This window comes from Orcinus orca, chromosome X, assembly GCF_937001465.1.
Source record: "Orcinus orca chromosome X, mOrcOrc1.1, whole genome shotgun sequence".
Taxonomy (NCBI): Eukaryota; Metazoa; Chordata; class Mammalia; order Artiodactyla; family Delphinidae; genus Orcinus; species Orcinus orca.
The window spans coordinates 103718520-103731526 of NC_064580.1; the positions used below are offsets into that span (position 1 = coordinate 103718520).

General features: G+C 47.8%; 1 protein-coding gene across 16 annotated transcripts in view; it reads right to left on the bottom strand.

Annotated features, from left to right (window-relative positions):
* The window catches only part of SEPTIN6 (septin 6), a 68148-nt gene that overhangs the window by 22501 nt on the left and 32640 nt on the right, over positions 1-13007 (bottom strand). For all 16 annotated transcript variants that reach the window (XR_001119937.3, XR_004486509.2, XM_033439154.2 and 13 more), the window contains 2 exons: positions 4928-5114; positions 1825-1986 (listed from right to left, as the gene is read on the bottom strand). Coding sequence is in view for 14 of the 16 variants with exons in the window: in XM_033439154.2 (XP_033295045.1) it covers positions 1825-1986; positions 4928-5114 (349 nt within the window). In the remaining 2 variants the exon portion in view is untranslated. The remainder of the gene's footprint in view (positions 1-1824; positions 1987-4927; positions 5115-13007) is intronic.

Genomic DNA, 13007 nt, shown 5'->3' on the forward strand with positions numbered 1-13007 from the left:
TGGGGTGGCCGAGGCTGTGAGGCTAGAGTCAAATTCAGAATTGAAAGGCCAGCACCCATTCCTCCTACCAGCCAAGCCCGGCTCTCTGATGATGCAGCTTCATATGCACGGCTTGTCCGAAGACCCAGTTTGACACAGTTGCTCCAGTGGCAGGCAGGCTCAGCAAACCTGTGTATATATTTTATAGCAGCAACTCCCCACCCTTCCCCCATCACGACACATGTAACACACAGCGTTCACATGCACGCCCCCTCCCGTGCACATGCCCAGTTCAGGCACGCTAGCTGTGAGCCACCCGTCTTTCCCACTCAAAAAAGCCTGGGGGAATGCAAGGGGATGAGTGCTGAGTGATGCTGTTATAGGGCTAACCCGGAACCCACTCAAATTTAGTTTTTCAAAGTGAAACACTGGACTAATGTAAGAAAGGACCCAGAACCCCTTCACAGCCAAAACAGCATGGTTGAGGACTGCTGCTTCGTAGCACGGGAAGTTTCTGACCTTGAGGCCAAGGCTGCCCGAGCTCCAAGCAAGGGCCCAGAGCTAAGTTGAGAGCAGAGCCCAACGGGATTGCCACTCCCGACCCACAATGCAGCCAGAGGTCGTTTTGTGTGATGCCCTGAGATTGCTGAGGACTCTTCGCCCCTATCTGTCCTTAGCAAAGCAAGCCACAAGCCTGAAAGCTGCCTAGTGACTTATGGAATCCACGTTCAGAAGGTATCTATGGGGCCTGCTGTTCTGAGGTGACTAGGCGCTTCCAGACATCAGTGCCTGATGACGCTTCTCTCTAGGCTCCAATTTTCTTGCAGACTAGGCACCCTTTCAGGTTTTCTCATCATGACAGAAGCTAGTTTCCATCAAAACGCCCTGACTGCTGGAGAGGATAAACACTAATCTTTTTTTTTTAATGCTCATGACGGGTCAGAGAGGCTACAACTCCACCTCCCACAATCCACACAGCTCTACCCTTGGGCCAGATTTCTGTCACAGATGATGAGGGACCTCTCATCACAGACATATCTCGGGTGTATTGATGGGCAGGAAGTCAGGCGAGACAGTGACTTGCTGCCCCGCTATGCTAATTTGTTGGCCGATTCATAGGAGGTGGCAGCTGACGCTCTAATGATAACTTCGGGGGTGGCGGCAGCAGGAAAGTTTTCTAAAAATGGCTTTTATTACAAGGCATTCCTGAGTTTGGCTATACCCAGGCATTATGTCATTAGGAAAAACTGATGCCTCTCAACAGAGAAAAAGAAATCTGTTCCCAAAGCAGAGGCCTTCTGCAAGCTATTATCTGTCTCCTTGAAATCACAACATTGACGATTTCGCGGCAACGGCGTCGACACATTGTAAAGAAGGGGGAATGCGGGAGTGAGAGGAAAGATGGCAAGCGGTTGGTTGTGGTTTTTTTCTTCAATTCATTCACACTTCATAAAGCAGAGCGTAACCCTGAAATTTAAAAATAACATTTCTCTAGTCACCAGAAAAATTGGAGGCTACATGTCCCAGGGGCAAAGGGCTTGATTATCTGAGTACAGATTAGCCTCGAGTCTCCAAAGCCAGCCAGCTTTTTCAGCCTTGCCTTCTTTCGCCGCATCAATTGGTCAGAGACAAGGACCGTTTGCCTTGCCGGCAGTCCCATGGGGGCTGCCTGGCCTAGACCAGTGTGGCATCAGAGAGGAGGGTGGAAGGAGAAGTCTGAATCCCCGAGACTCGGATAATGAAAGTTGACTACACTAAGATGGATGGTGACGTCTGACTGCTATTTGGTAAAATAATAATAAAGAGCAAATGGCCAGAAAGTTGAAGCCCTGTACTCCCACTCACGTTCATGGTTCCGTTGATCTCTGCCACCGCCTCATCGTCTGTAGGAAACTGGTAGATCTGGACTCCATTGCTGACAAGCTCGCTGGTGATTTTGATTTTGAACTTTGTTAGCTCGCTCTTAGAAATGGCATCTGATTTGGCAATGATGGGGATGACGTTTACCTAGAGAAGGGAGGAGCAAAGCGGCGTCATTGTTGGTAATCTGCAGCTGATAGCGGCACGACCTAGGACTTCTACCAGCTACCAGAGGGAGCAGCTCAACACAGTAGTCCAGGACTGGCCACCTCCATGGCCAAACAGCAATATAATATACGACAATGAGTGCTTACTGTTTGCTGGGCACTGAACTAAGTGCTTTACAAGAATTAACACAATTAACCCTGACAAAAAACCCTCCCAGGAGGTATTAGTACCACAATGAGAAACTGAGGCACAGAGAGGCTAAGGAGCTTGTCCAAGGCCACAGAGCAGGTAAGTAACAGAACTGGGATCCACATCCAAGTTTAGCCTTATTCCTAAGTCCACAGTCTTAACCTGCCAGCTCAGATCCAAACTGATGAGCTATGTGATATCTTAATATCAAGGGAACTGCTTGGGTGATTTGAAGCACAAAGGTGAGAGTTGGGAATCGACAGTGGACAAGGGGAGAGGTGGCAACTCCTTGCTAACAGTAAATTGTCCCAGCCCATCGGCGCAGGCTAGCCCCAGCCAGTATGAAAGGAACCACATGCGAAGGGAAGAAGGGCAGGGCTCTGTGAAGATGCACACCTGGCCCTCTTTCTGGCAGCAAACACTGATGAACCTACCCACTTACGTGATGATGACCCTGTGTTACCAATTTGATCTGAGACTTAGCCAAAAAGAGTTATACTGCCAGAGTCTCATGATTAATTTCTGCATAAAGAAAGCAGGTACAGGGCTTCCCTGGTGGCGCAGTGGTTGGGAGTCCGCCTGCCGATGCAGGGGACGCGGGTTCGTGCCCCGGTCCGGGAGGATCCCGCATGCCGCGGAGCGGCTGGGCCCGTGAGCCGTGGCCGCTGAGCCTGCGCGTCCGGAGCCTGTGCTCCGCAACGGGAGAGGCCACGGCAGTGAGGGGCCCGCGTACCGCAAAAAAAAAAAAAGAAAGTAGGTACAAATGCCCAATTTTGGACAGCAGGAGAAAGGACTAATGCTACCCAAAGTTCAATCCACCTGAACCTCAATCCTTGAAATACCTCCAAGAAGTGACAAGGCTTTTACTGCTGGAGGGTAAAGAAACCTACATGCCTGAGTGAGACACAGCACAGCTAAGCTCAAGTTCACACAGAAAGCACAGGTGGTCCTGCCAGCAGACTCCAATGGGCTGGCATGGATGGTACTTGGGCCCTGAAAAGAGCTCTAGACTTAAGACAAATCCCACCTCCTTTGCTCTTTGCCTCAGGAGCGCCTCTCAAGGCTGACACTGCAGCTTCAGGTGCTGGTCAAAGAAAGACTGCACCTTGGAGGTACCTCCCTTAAAGCCTTGGGGCGTGGGGACCGAAGCCCTTGGCAAGGTGGCAACACTTTTCGCCACGTCCCCCACTGGCACGTTGTAAACACAGGCCTACCTAACTCAGCTCTTCCGCCAGGCCGCCAGCCGCATCACTCTGCTACCCTCTTCAAGACATGCAGGATGTGGCGACACTTCCCAAGCGGCCCATTACTCGTGGGCAGTGAACTCACTGCTGTGAAAAACGAAAAACTGCTCCTATTTCGATGCTAGCTGAAACTCCGTTTTTATAGTGAATGTGCTACTAAACAACTGCATATAAAGTAGATTTTTTTTTGTAAAATAAATTCCCTGGAGTCAGAGAGAGCTCGGTCTGAATCCCAGACCCATTACAAGTTGTCTGACCTGGAGCAAGCTACTTGACTGTGCCTCAGTTTCCTCCTGTGTAAAATGGGGATAATAATAGTACCCACCACACTGGATTATTGGAAGGAGGAAATAAAAACAATGCCTATAAAGTACTCATCACAGTGCCAGACACATATGAAATGTTAGGGGAGGAAACGTACTAGTAATTAGGCTTTTTAAAGAATCCTGTGGTCAGGCTTCCCTGGTGGCACAGTGGTTGAGAGTCTGCCTGCCGATGCAGGGGACACGGGTTCGTGCCCCGGTCCGGGAAGATCCCACATGCCGCAGAGCGGCTGGGCCCGTGAGCCATGGCCGCTAAGCCTACGCATCCGGAGCCTGTGCCCCGCAACGGGAGAGGCCACAACAGTGAGAGGCCCACGTACTGCAAAAAAAAAAAAAAAGAAAAGAAAGAAAAAGAATCCTGTGGTCGACTCTTCTGCACAGCCAATAATTCTTTAACGTGAAGAATCACTGTCTAATTTATATCGGATGTGGGACTTGCATTTTTCAGTTTATCTTAAAGCAGGATGTGCCTGATTCCCACAGCCATCTTCCTTGGGTATGGAGGCAATATAACCTGGTGCCACAGATCTGAGTTCAAATCTAGGCTCTGCCAGGAGCTGGCTATATGACAATGGGCATGTCACTTAACCTCTTAGAGCCTCAGTTTTCTCTTCTATAAAATGGGAGGTAATGATAGTGTTTGCCTTACCGAGTTGTTGTGAGGATTCAATGAGATACTCCATGAGGTACTTTTACAGTGGTGACATATAATAAGGGTTTAAAAAATGTTAGCTGCTATGATAAAATTATTATTGATAATAAGAATAGTAACTTTTGAAGTCAAGTTTGCATGTTTGATTCGAGTAAAGGTCAGTTAACATCAGGACAAAGGAAAAACACCTTTGCATCGCCAAAGCCTAAGGCCCTAGACCCAGACAGCCGTCTTGCTTGCATCCACCTTTATTCCCAAGAGGGATCAGGGCAGAAAGACAGCTCAGGGGAGACTCATGCCCAGTGCTGGGAAAACATCGCAAAGCATACAACTCAGGTGCTGGGTCAATCAACACCATCTTTATGGAGGGACAGGGAATGAAGGGAAGGATGAAGATGCCACAAAACCTCTCCTGAGCTCTGGCATCTGCATTGCACAAGAGACCAGCAGGAGGGAGCCCAGCTTGCCCTGCCTCCCGCCTGCCCTGGTCCCTGCCTCCCAGGCCTCGGTACCTTACTGTCCAGCTTCTTCATCGTCACTAGGTCCAGAGACTTCAAGGAATGACCCGTGGGGGCAATGAAGTACAAGCAGGCGTGGATGCGGGAATCATGGTAGTTGTGCAGTAACCTGCGAATCTTCAGCTCCTCCTGCAGGTAGGCCTCAAATTGGGCGTCGATGAATTCCACAATGGGCCTGTAGCTAAAGGAGAGAGTAGGGGAATGGCCAGACCACTTCAAAAACCTGCATTTTGATAGGCTTCGAAACTCTTTTAGAAGTTGCAAATGTCCTTGGTAATCCGACTCTCCCCATCCAGCTGGATTTCTCCATCTCCTCTCAGTGGGGCCTCCAACTCCTTCAGACTGGCCACCTCTTTGGTCCCCACGTGAGCCAACCATATGCCCGTCAGCGCGCTTTCTCTCTAGAATATGCATTTCTCTCTTCTCATCCCAATCCTGCCCTCCCAGGCCTCAGGGCTCGGATGAATGCCCATCTCCTCCACAATTCCCCAGTTATGCCAGAAATCCCTTCTGTGACCCAGGAGTGTGAAAAAGAATTATGCTATTGGATCGCTTACTGTTGCTTCACAAGGATTAGTGTTCCCTCAAATAGACTGTGTCCTTGTGAAGGGCAGGGACAGTGAAGGGCCCTTCTCTGCCCCCATGGGGCCCCGATGCAGTGTGGAGCCCACTGGCAGTATCTGTGGATGGGCTGACTGCACACCAGGCTGGGCTCATGTCTCCACTTCCTGCGTCTCCCCCGCAGTGCCTAATACTCAAGCTGGTACCCAGTGGTGGTCAGGACCTCTCCTTGACCCATTGCTGGGGAATCTTCCAGAACACAGTGGGTTCTGCTCAATCTTCCTGGGTTCGAGGCGCTCCCCACTTGGCTCCCCTAAGGTCCAGATATTTTTCCAGTTCTCATTTCCTCTAAGGTCATGACTTTAAAATCTACGTATTCAGACAAAATTTGGTAAAGATAGTCCCGCCTGCACAACCTTAACACATGTGCGCGCGCGCGCGCACACACACACACACACACACACACACACACACACACACACACTCCACACGCCCCACCCCCCAGCTCACTGAGTCTCCAGGCACGGCGCTCCCGTGTGGCTCCAAGTCTTGCTGGGAGTCTCCTATCTGTCCTGGGAAGCTTCTCTGTTCTCTCCCAGGCCATTCCTGCCACCCCTGCAGCCTCTTCCTGCTCTAGCTAGGTCATCTTAGCCTCCGCCCTGCCTCTGTTCTCATCTCCCTGTCTGTCAGCTGCCCCTCCCTCCAGGGCTTCTCCCTTCAGGCTGGAAGAGGTTTAGCATCCGGCCCGGGACAGGGAGTCTGCAGAGACCACTGTGGGAAGGGAACACGATTGAAGGAGGAGCAGCAGCTCCCACCGTGAGCCTTTTTGAAAGATCCCCCTAGTAGAGAAGGCAAAAGAGCTTTTTTAAAAAGAATCACAGAATTCTAGATTCTGAGAGCTACATACAGAGAGCGCCAGATGCTGGGTACCTCTGGAGCCTCAGAGAAAAATCTAAAAATATAGTCCTTTCTTTTTCCTTTGACCCCATGAGTCAAACAATTGTTCTGAAGGGTAAGAGCATCAAAGAATCTGTTGGTTGCAGAGATCCTTAGGAGGTTCCTGAAGAATCAGGAGTGGGGGCGGGGGGATACATCCCTTAGGTTTATCCAATTAATTTTCAGGTGACAGGCTTACTTGAGTGATCTAATTATGGCACTGCTACATTTTTTCCCTCCATTACATAACTTTTTTACTTCATTTTTTTTTTCTTTTTTGCGGTACGCGGGCCTCTCACTGTTGTGGCCTCTCCCATTGCGGAGCACAGGCTCCGGATGCGCAGGCTCGGCGGCCATGGCTCATGGGCCCAGCCGCTCCGCCGCATGTGGGATCTTCCCGGACCGGGGCACAAACCCGCGCGCGTCCCCTGCATCGGCAGGCGGACTCCCAACCACTGCGCCACCAGGGAAGCCCCTGGACCATCTTTTGTTGTCATTCTACACATCACATGCCCGTTAGCCCTGCGTGGTCCTGGTCACTCCCATGGCCTCAGTTATCACTGTCTCCTATCTACTTCCTAGACACCCGGAAGTCATCCCAGTCTCCTTCTCCCACGTGCCAGTCCTCAGTGCAAACGCAGCTGTCAGAAGCTCCCCTGCTAGAAACCCAGAAGGCCTGGTCACAGACATTATACTTGAACAGCACCATCTCAGCCATCAAAGCCAAGATACCATAAGGTCAGGTCTACCGGAACAGTGCCCAGAGTGACAACACCTAATCTACTCCATCCTTCCAGCCACCTCTTCCCTCTATGCTCACTGCTATTCCACTCTCTCCTCATGGACTCATCACCCCTCAAAAATGTGTCCACTGTGCGCTCTGAAACCCCTGAACCATGGTAAACAAAACTGCCTACCTCTTTGCCACTCAGAGTGTGGTCCCTGAATAGGCAGCACTGTGGTCACCTGAAAGCTTGTTAGAAATCAAGACTCTCCAGTCCCCAACCCAGACCTACAGGATCAGAATCTACATCTTAGTAAGAGCCTCAGTGGCTTGTATGCAACTTTAAAGTTTGAGAAGTGCTGGCCTATATCATCTTTCTCTTCACAGAACTTGCCTTACCTCTTCACACTACTGGTAACCCAATTCTCCCCTGAGGACCCTGCAACCGTGAGGATCCCGCAACCCTGAGGACCCCATTGCCTGGCAGCCCCCTCCTATGCAGGCTTCATTTTTTTTGGCTGTGCTGGGTCTTCGTTGCTGCGTGCGGGCTTTCTCTAGTTGTGGCGAATGGGGGCTACTCTTCGCTGCAGTGCGCGGGCTTCTCATTGCAGTGGTTTCTCTTGTTGTGGAGCACGGGGTCTAGGCACGCGGGCTTCAGTAGTTGTGGCGTGCAGGCTCAGTAGTTGTGGCTCGCGGGCTCTAGAGCACAGGCTCAGTAGTTGTGGTGCACGGGCTTAGTTGCTCCGCAGCATGTGGGACCTTCCCGGACCAGGGATCGAACCCGTATCCCTTGCATTGGCAGGCGGATTCTTAACCACTGCGCCACCAGGGAAGCCCCCTGTGTAGGCTTCTTATTCTCCCACAACCTGTGTACATTGGGCTCAGTGTGTGGGCATTCAGGTAGCCCCTCAGCGCCACTTCTAGGGCGTTACTCCTCTACCTCAGTGTAAAAAACTGTCTCCGTTTGAGGCCTGTTCCATCCTCTTCTGGTGGTGCCTGACCCCGTCCTTCTCCCTGTTCTGGTGACTGCAATGTGCTTGAGGACAGGCCATCAACCTTCAGCCTCTTTATTCCTTGATCGCCTCAACTTCACCAACCTCCAGCTCCCTCTACTTCAGCCACCTACACATCAAAGCATTTGCCAGGCCAGCTTCACCCAAGACAGCTTCTAACGCCCCACTATCTGACCACCACTGCACAACTTCCCAGCTCTCCTATGCTTTCAGTCTGCCTAAACCTGATCTTTCACCTCATAGAATCCTCTGGTACCTTGACCTCTCCGTTATCTCACAGGATACCAACCCCCTCCTGGCCTCATCTCCTTCTCGGCCCAGGCTGACCCCCATAACTGATTGTCCAAAACGCTCTTTTATCAACTCATCTCCCACCACACCCCTGCTTTCTACCCTCCCTGCCTAGCAAACCTGCTGGGCAGAATAAATTTCAGGATCTGCTTTCTGCTCCTACACCACTGCTGTTGAAGTTGACTCGAAGCAATCACAAAACTTTGGGTCCTGGGGACTTCCCCGGTGGTCCAGTGGGTAAGGCTCTGCGCTCCCAATGCAGGGGGCCCGGGTTCGATCCCTGGTCAGGGAACTAGATCCCACGTGCATGCCACAACTGAAACCCAACGCTGCCAAAATAAATAAATAAATAAATATTAAACAAACAAACAAACAAACAAAAACCTTTGGGTCTTGGTACCCAAATTCCTGGCCTCCAACCTCACTATAGGCCTTTAAAACAGCACGACAATCCTTTTGCCCGGCCTTGATTGGCTCCATTCCTACTGCTTTCATTGACCATGCCAAACTTTCAACACTTTCCTCAAGCTTCAGAACTTATTCACGACCCCTTCCCTCTCACAAGAGGGTATTATCTTCTACTTTATCAACAAAATCAAGGTCACCAGGCTCACACTGCCCCAACCCACCTCACTCCCTCCCCTTCCCTGTTCTCCTCTGGTCTCTGAGGATGAAGGGTCCCTCATCCTGTTCAAGGTCCACCATCCCTTGTGTACTTGATCTTATTTCTTTCAGGCTCTTTGAGAACCTGGCTTCATCTATCAGCTCCTCACCTACTACTGACTACTCCCTCCCCGCAACCTATAAACAGGCTTAAGTCTCCCCTCATCTCAAAAAAAAAAAAAAAGATCTGGGCTTCCCTGGTGGCACAGTGGTTGAGAGTCCGCCTGCCGATGCAGGGGACACGGGTTCGTGCCCCGGTCCGGGAAGATCCCACATGCCGCGGAGTGGCTGGGCCTGTGAGCCATGGTCGCTGAGCCTGCGTGTCTGGAGCCTGTGCTCCGCAACGGGAGAGGCCACAACAGTGAGAGGCCCGCGTACCGCAAAACAACAACAACAACAACGACCAAAAAGAAAGATCTTTCCACAGCCCAGTCCTCCTCAACCACACATTTCTCCCCAACTACTGCCCTGTGTCTTTTCTTCCCTTAACAGTCAAGTTTCTTTTCTGCACCTACCACAGGGTCTGGCATGTAACAGGTGCCCAATAAATATTTAATGCATGGATGGAGTAGATGAAAGAATAATCTACTCATTTATTTATTTTTACTTCTCGTTCATTCCTCAACGCACTGTAGACTGTTTTCCACCCTCACCAGCATCCTAGTTGAAACCTTCAATGGATACTTTGGGGTTTTTTTTTGTTGTTGTTGTTTGAAGTATAGTTGATCTACAATGTTGTGTTAATTTCAGGTGTACAGCAAAGTGATTCAGTTATACTGTATATCTTCTTTTTCAGATTCTTTTCCATAATAGGTTATTACAAGATATTGAACATAGTTCCCTGTGCTATACAGTAGGTCCTTGTTGTTTATTTTGTCTATAGTAGTGTGTATCTGTTAATCCCAACCTCCTAATTTAGCCCTCCCCCGCTTCCCCCTTTGGTAACCATAAGTTTGTTTTCTATGTCTGGGGGTTGGATACTTTGGGTTTTAAATGATGAAAAGTTAGAGGTGTTTATTTTCTTTTTCCCATCAATGTATATATCATTCATTCATTCATTCAACAAATGTGTACTGAATACCCACTCTAAGCCAGTTCACTAGCTTGTACTCATCCTGCAAGATTTCAAGACTTAGCCCAGTCATTCCTGATCACCTCCTCTCCCCTTTCAGCAACCTGCACCCTATACTCCCGCCACCAGGCTTGACTGCTGCTCTTCCTGTGCGCACAGGCCCCCTCCACATACCTCTGTTACTGTACTTACCACATTATGTAGAGTTTGTATACATATTTGCCCCCTCTACTCAACTACAAGCTCCTTAACTAGAGACTGTGTCTTATTTCTCAGTAGCCCTGGCACCTCACACTGTACCTGGCACACAGTAGGCATTTAGTATTTTATAAACTGAACTAGATCTCCCGCATCAATTGGTTACTATTTTCTATCTCTCACATCTGCCCCCTCCTCTCCATCCTGGAAGCTTCTGCTCCTGTTCAAGCCCTTGTCATCTCTCCCATCCTCATAAAACTCACCTGTGACCTTCTTGCTTCCCTCCATACACTGCTTTATCTTTTTCCCAGCTCAGAAAAGCTTCTTAAAGGAGCAATGTATATCCACTTTATCTGCTTCTTTTTAAATTTTTTCAACTCTTTTTAGTTTTTAAATTAATTAATTGGGTCTGCATTGGGTCTTCATTGCCGCACACAGGCTTTCTCTAGTTGCAGCGAGCAGGGTCTACTCTTCGTTGCGGTGAGCGGGCTCCTCATTGTGGTGGCTTCTCTTGTTGCGGAGCACAGGCTCTAGGCACGCGGACTTCAGTAGTTGTGGCATGTGGGCTCTAGAGCGCAGGCTTAGTAGCTGTGGCACACGGGCTTAGTCGCTCCACGGCATATGTGATCTTCCCAGACCAGGGCTCGAACCCGTGTCCCTTACATTGGCAGGCAGATTCTTAACCATTGCGCCACCAGGGAAGTCCCCAAAATTTATTTTTAATTATGCAAAGAATACATGTACTTAATCTACCCTCCTCAGAGGTAACTACTAATAGTAGTTACCATTTTTAGTTTGTTGATTATTCTTGCAGACTTTTTTCTCTGCTTCTATAAACAGAGAGAGAAATGTTTGTTTTACTGGGAAGGGGCAGATTTATACAAATGGCGTCATGATCTGTGTATCATTCTTCAACTTCTTTTTTTCACTTAACAACATGTTTATGTAAGTATATATAGATCTAACTCATTCTTTTACACTGCCAAATACAGTTCCATGGTATGGTTGTACTATAGATCATTTAGTTGCCCTATTGGTGGAAATCTAGACTGTTTAAAAATTTTTTTTCATTCCATAACCAATGCTGCAGTGAACATCGTTTTTCTATGCTTTTTATGAACATGTACAGTTGTTTCTCTAGGCTATATTCCTAAAGGTGGACCTGCTGGATCATAAGATATTCACATTTAAAATTTTAACAGATACCATCAAATTTGACCTTTACAAAATCTGTGTCAATTTATACTCCCAGCAACATGAATAAAATTACCTGGTATTAATGGATATTATATTTTTATGTTTTATTTTTGCAAATCTGATAGATGAAAAAAATACTTCATTGTTTCATTTTGCATTTCCCTACTCACTGATGAAGTTGAATGACAATCATTTCATATGTTGATGGGCCATTTACATTTCCCCTTCTGTCAATTACTTGTTTATTTCTCATTGAATTGTAGAAGCTCTTTTTACATTTTAGAAAAATCCTTTGCTATACAGGTTGCAAATATTTTCTCCCCATCTGTAGTTTGTTTTTACTTTTGTTTATAGTATGTTTCAATAGACTATTGACTGAAAAAATGCACAACCTAAAAGTAGAGAATTATGTTTTATTTGGTGGACAAAACTGAGGCCTTAAGCCCAGAAGACAGCTTCTCAGAGAGTTCTGAGGGACTGCTCCAAAGAGGTAAAGGAGGAGCCAGGATATACAGGGGTTTTTGCAACAAAAACCAGGTAGTCAGAACATCAAAAGATTACTGTTAATTAAAGAAAACCAGACATCTCAAGTTAATGAATGTAGCACTTTTCTATGTATGGGAAGAGACAAGAGTCTGGCTGGGCTCACTGAAATCATGCCTTTGACAGGCATCTTAACTATCTAGGCCCAGTATCCTGCTTTTCTCCATCCATTCTGAGTCCCCGCAGGGTGCACTGTTGCAGGTGGCCTCAGTGGCTGCTGGCTTGATGGCCTCAATATCCTTTGTTTACTGAAAAAGCAGGCGACACTTTTCACCCACAAGAAAAAGGTTTTTGTTTCTGTTTTGTTTTAAATTTTAACAAATTTAAATCTGTCAGTCTTCTATGACTTTTGGATCTTGTGTCATGATTAGAAAAGCCTTCTCTAAGGGATCAATAGCAGAATAACTAAGGCAGAAGAACGGATAAGTGACCTGGAAGATAAAATAGTGGAAATAACTACTGCAGAGCAGAATAAAGAAAAAAGAATGAAAAGAACTGAGGACAGTCTCAGGGACCTCTGGGACAACACTAAACGCACCAACATTCGAATTATAGGGGTTCCAGAAGAAGAAGAGAAAAAGAAAGGGACTGAGAAAATATTTGAAGAGATTATACTTGAAAACATCCCAAATATGGGAAAGGAAATAGTTAACCAAGTCCAGGAAGCACAGAGGGTCCCATACAGGATAAATCCAAGGAGAAATACACCAAGACACATATTAATCAAACTATAAAAAATTAAAGAAAAAGAAAAATTACTGAAAGCAGCAAAGGAAAAATAACACACAAGGGAATCCCCATAAGGTTAACAGCTGATCTTTCAGCAGAAACTCTGCAAGCCAGAAGGGACTGGCAGGACATATTTAAAGTGATGAA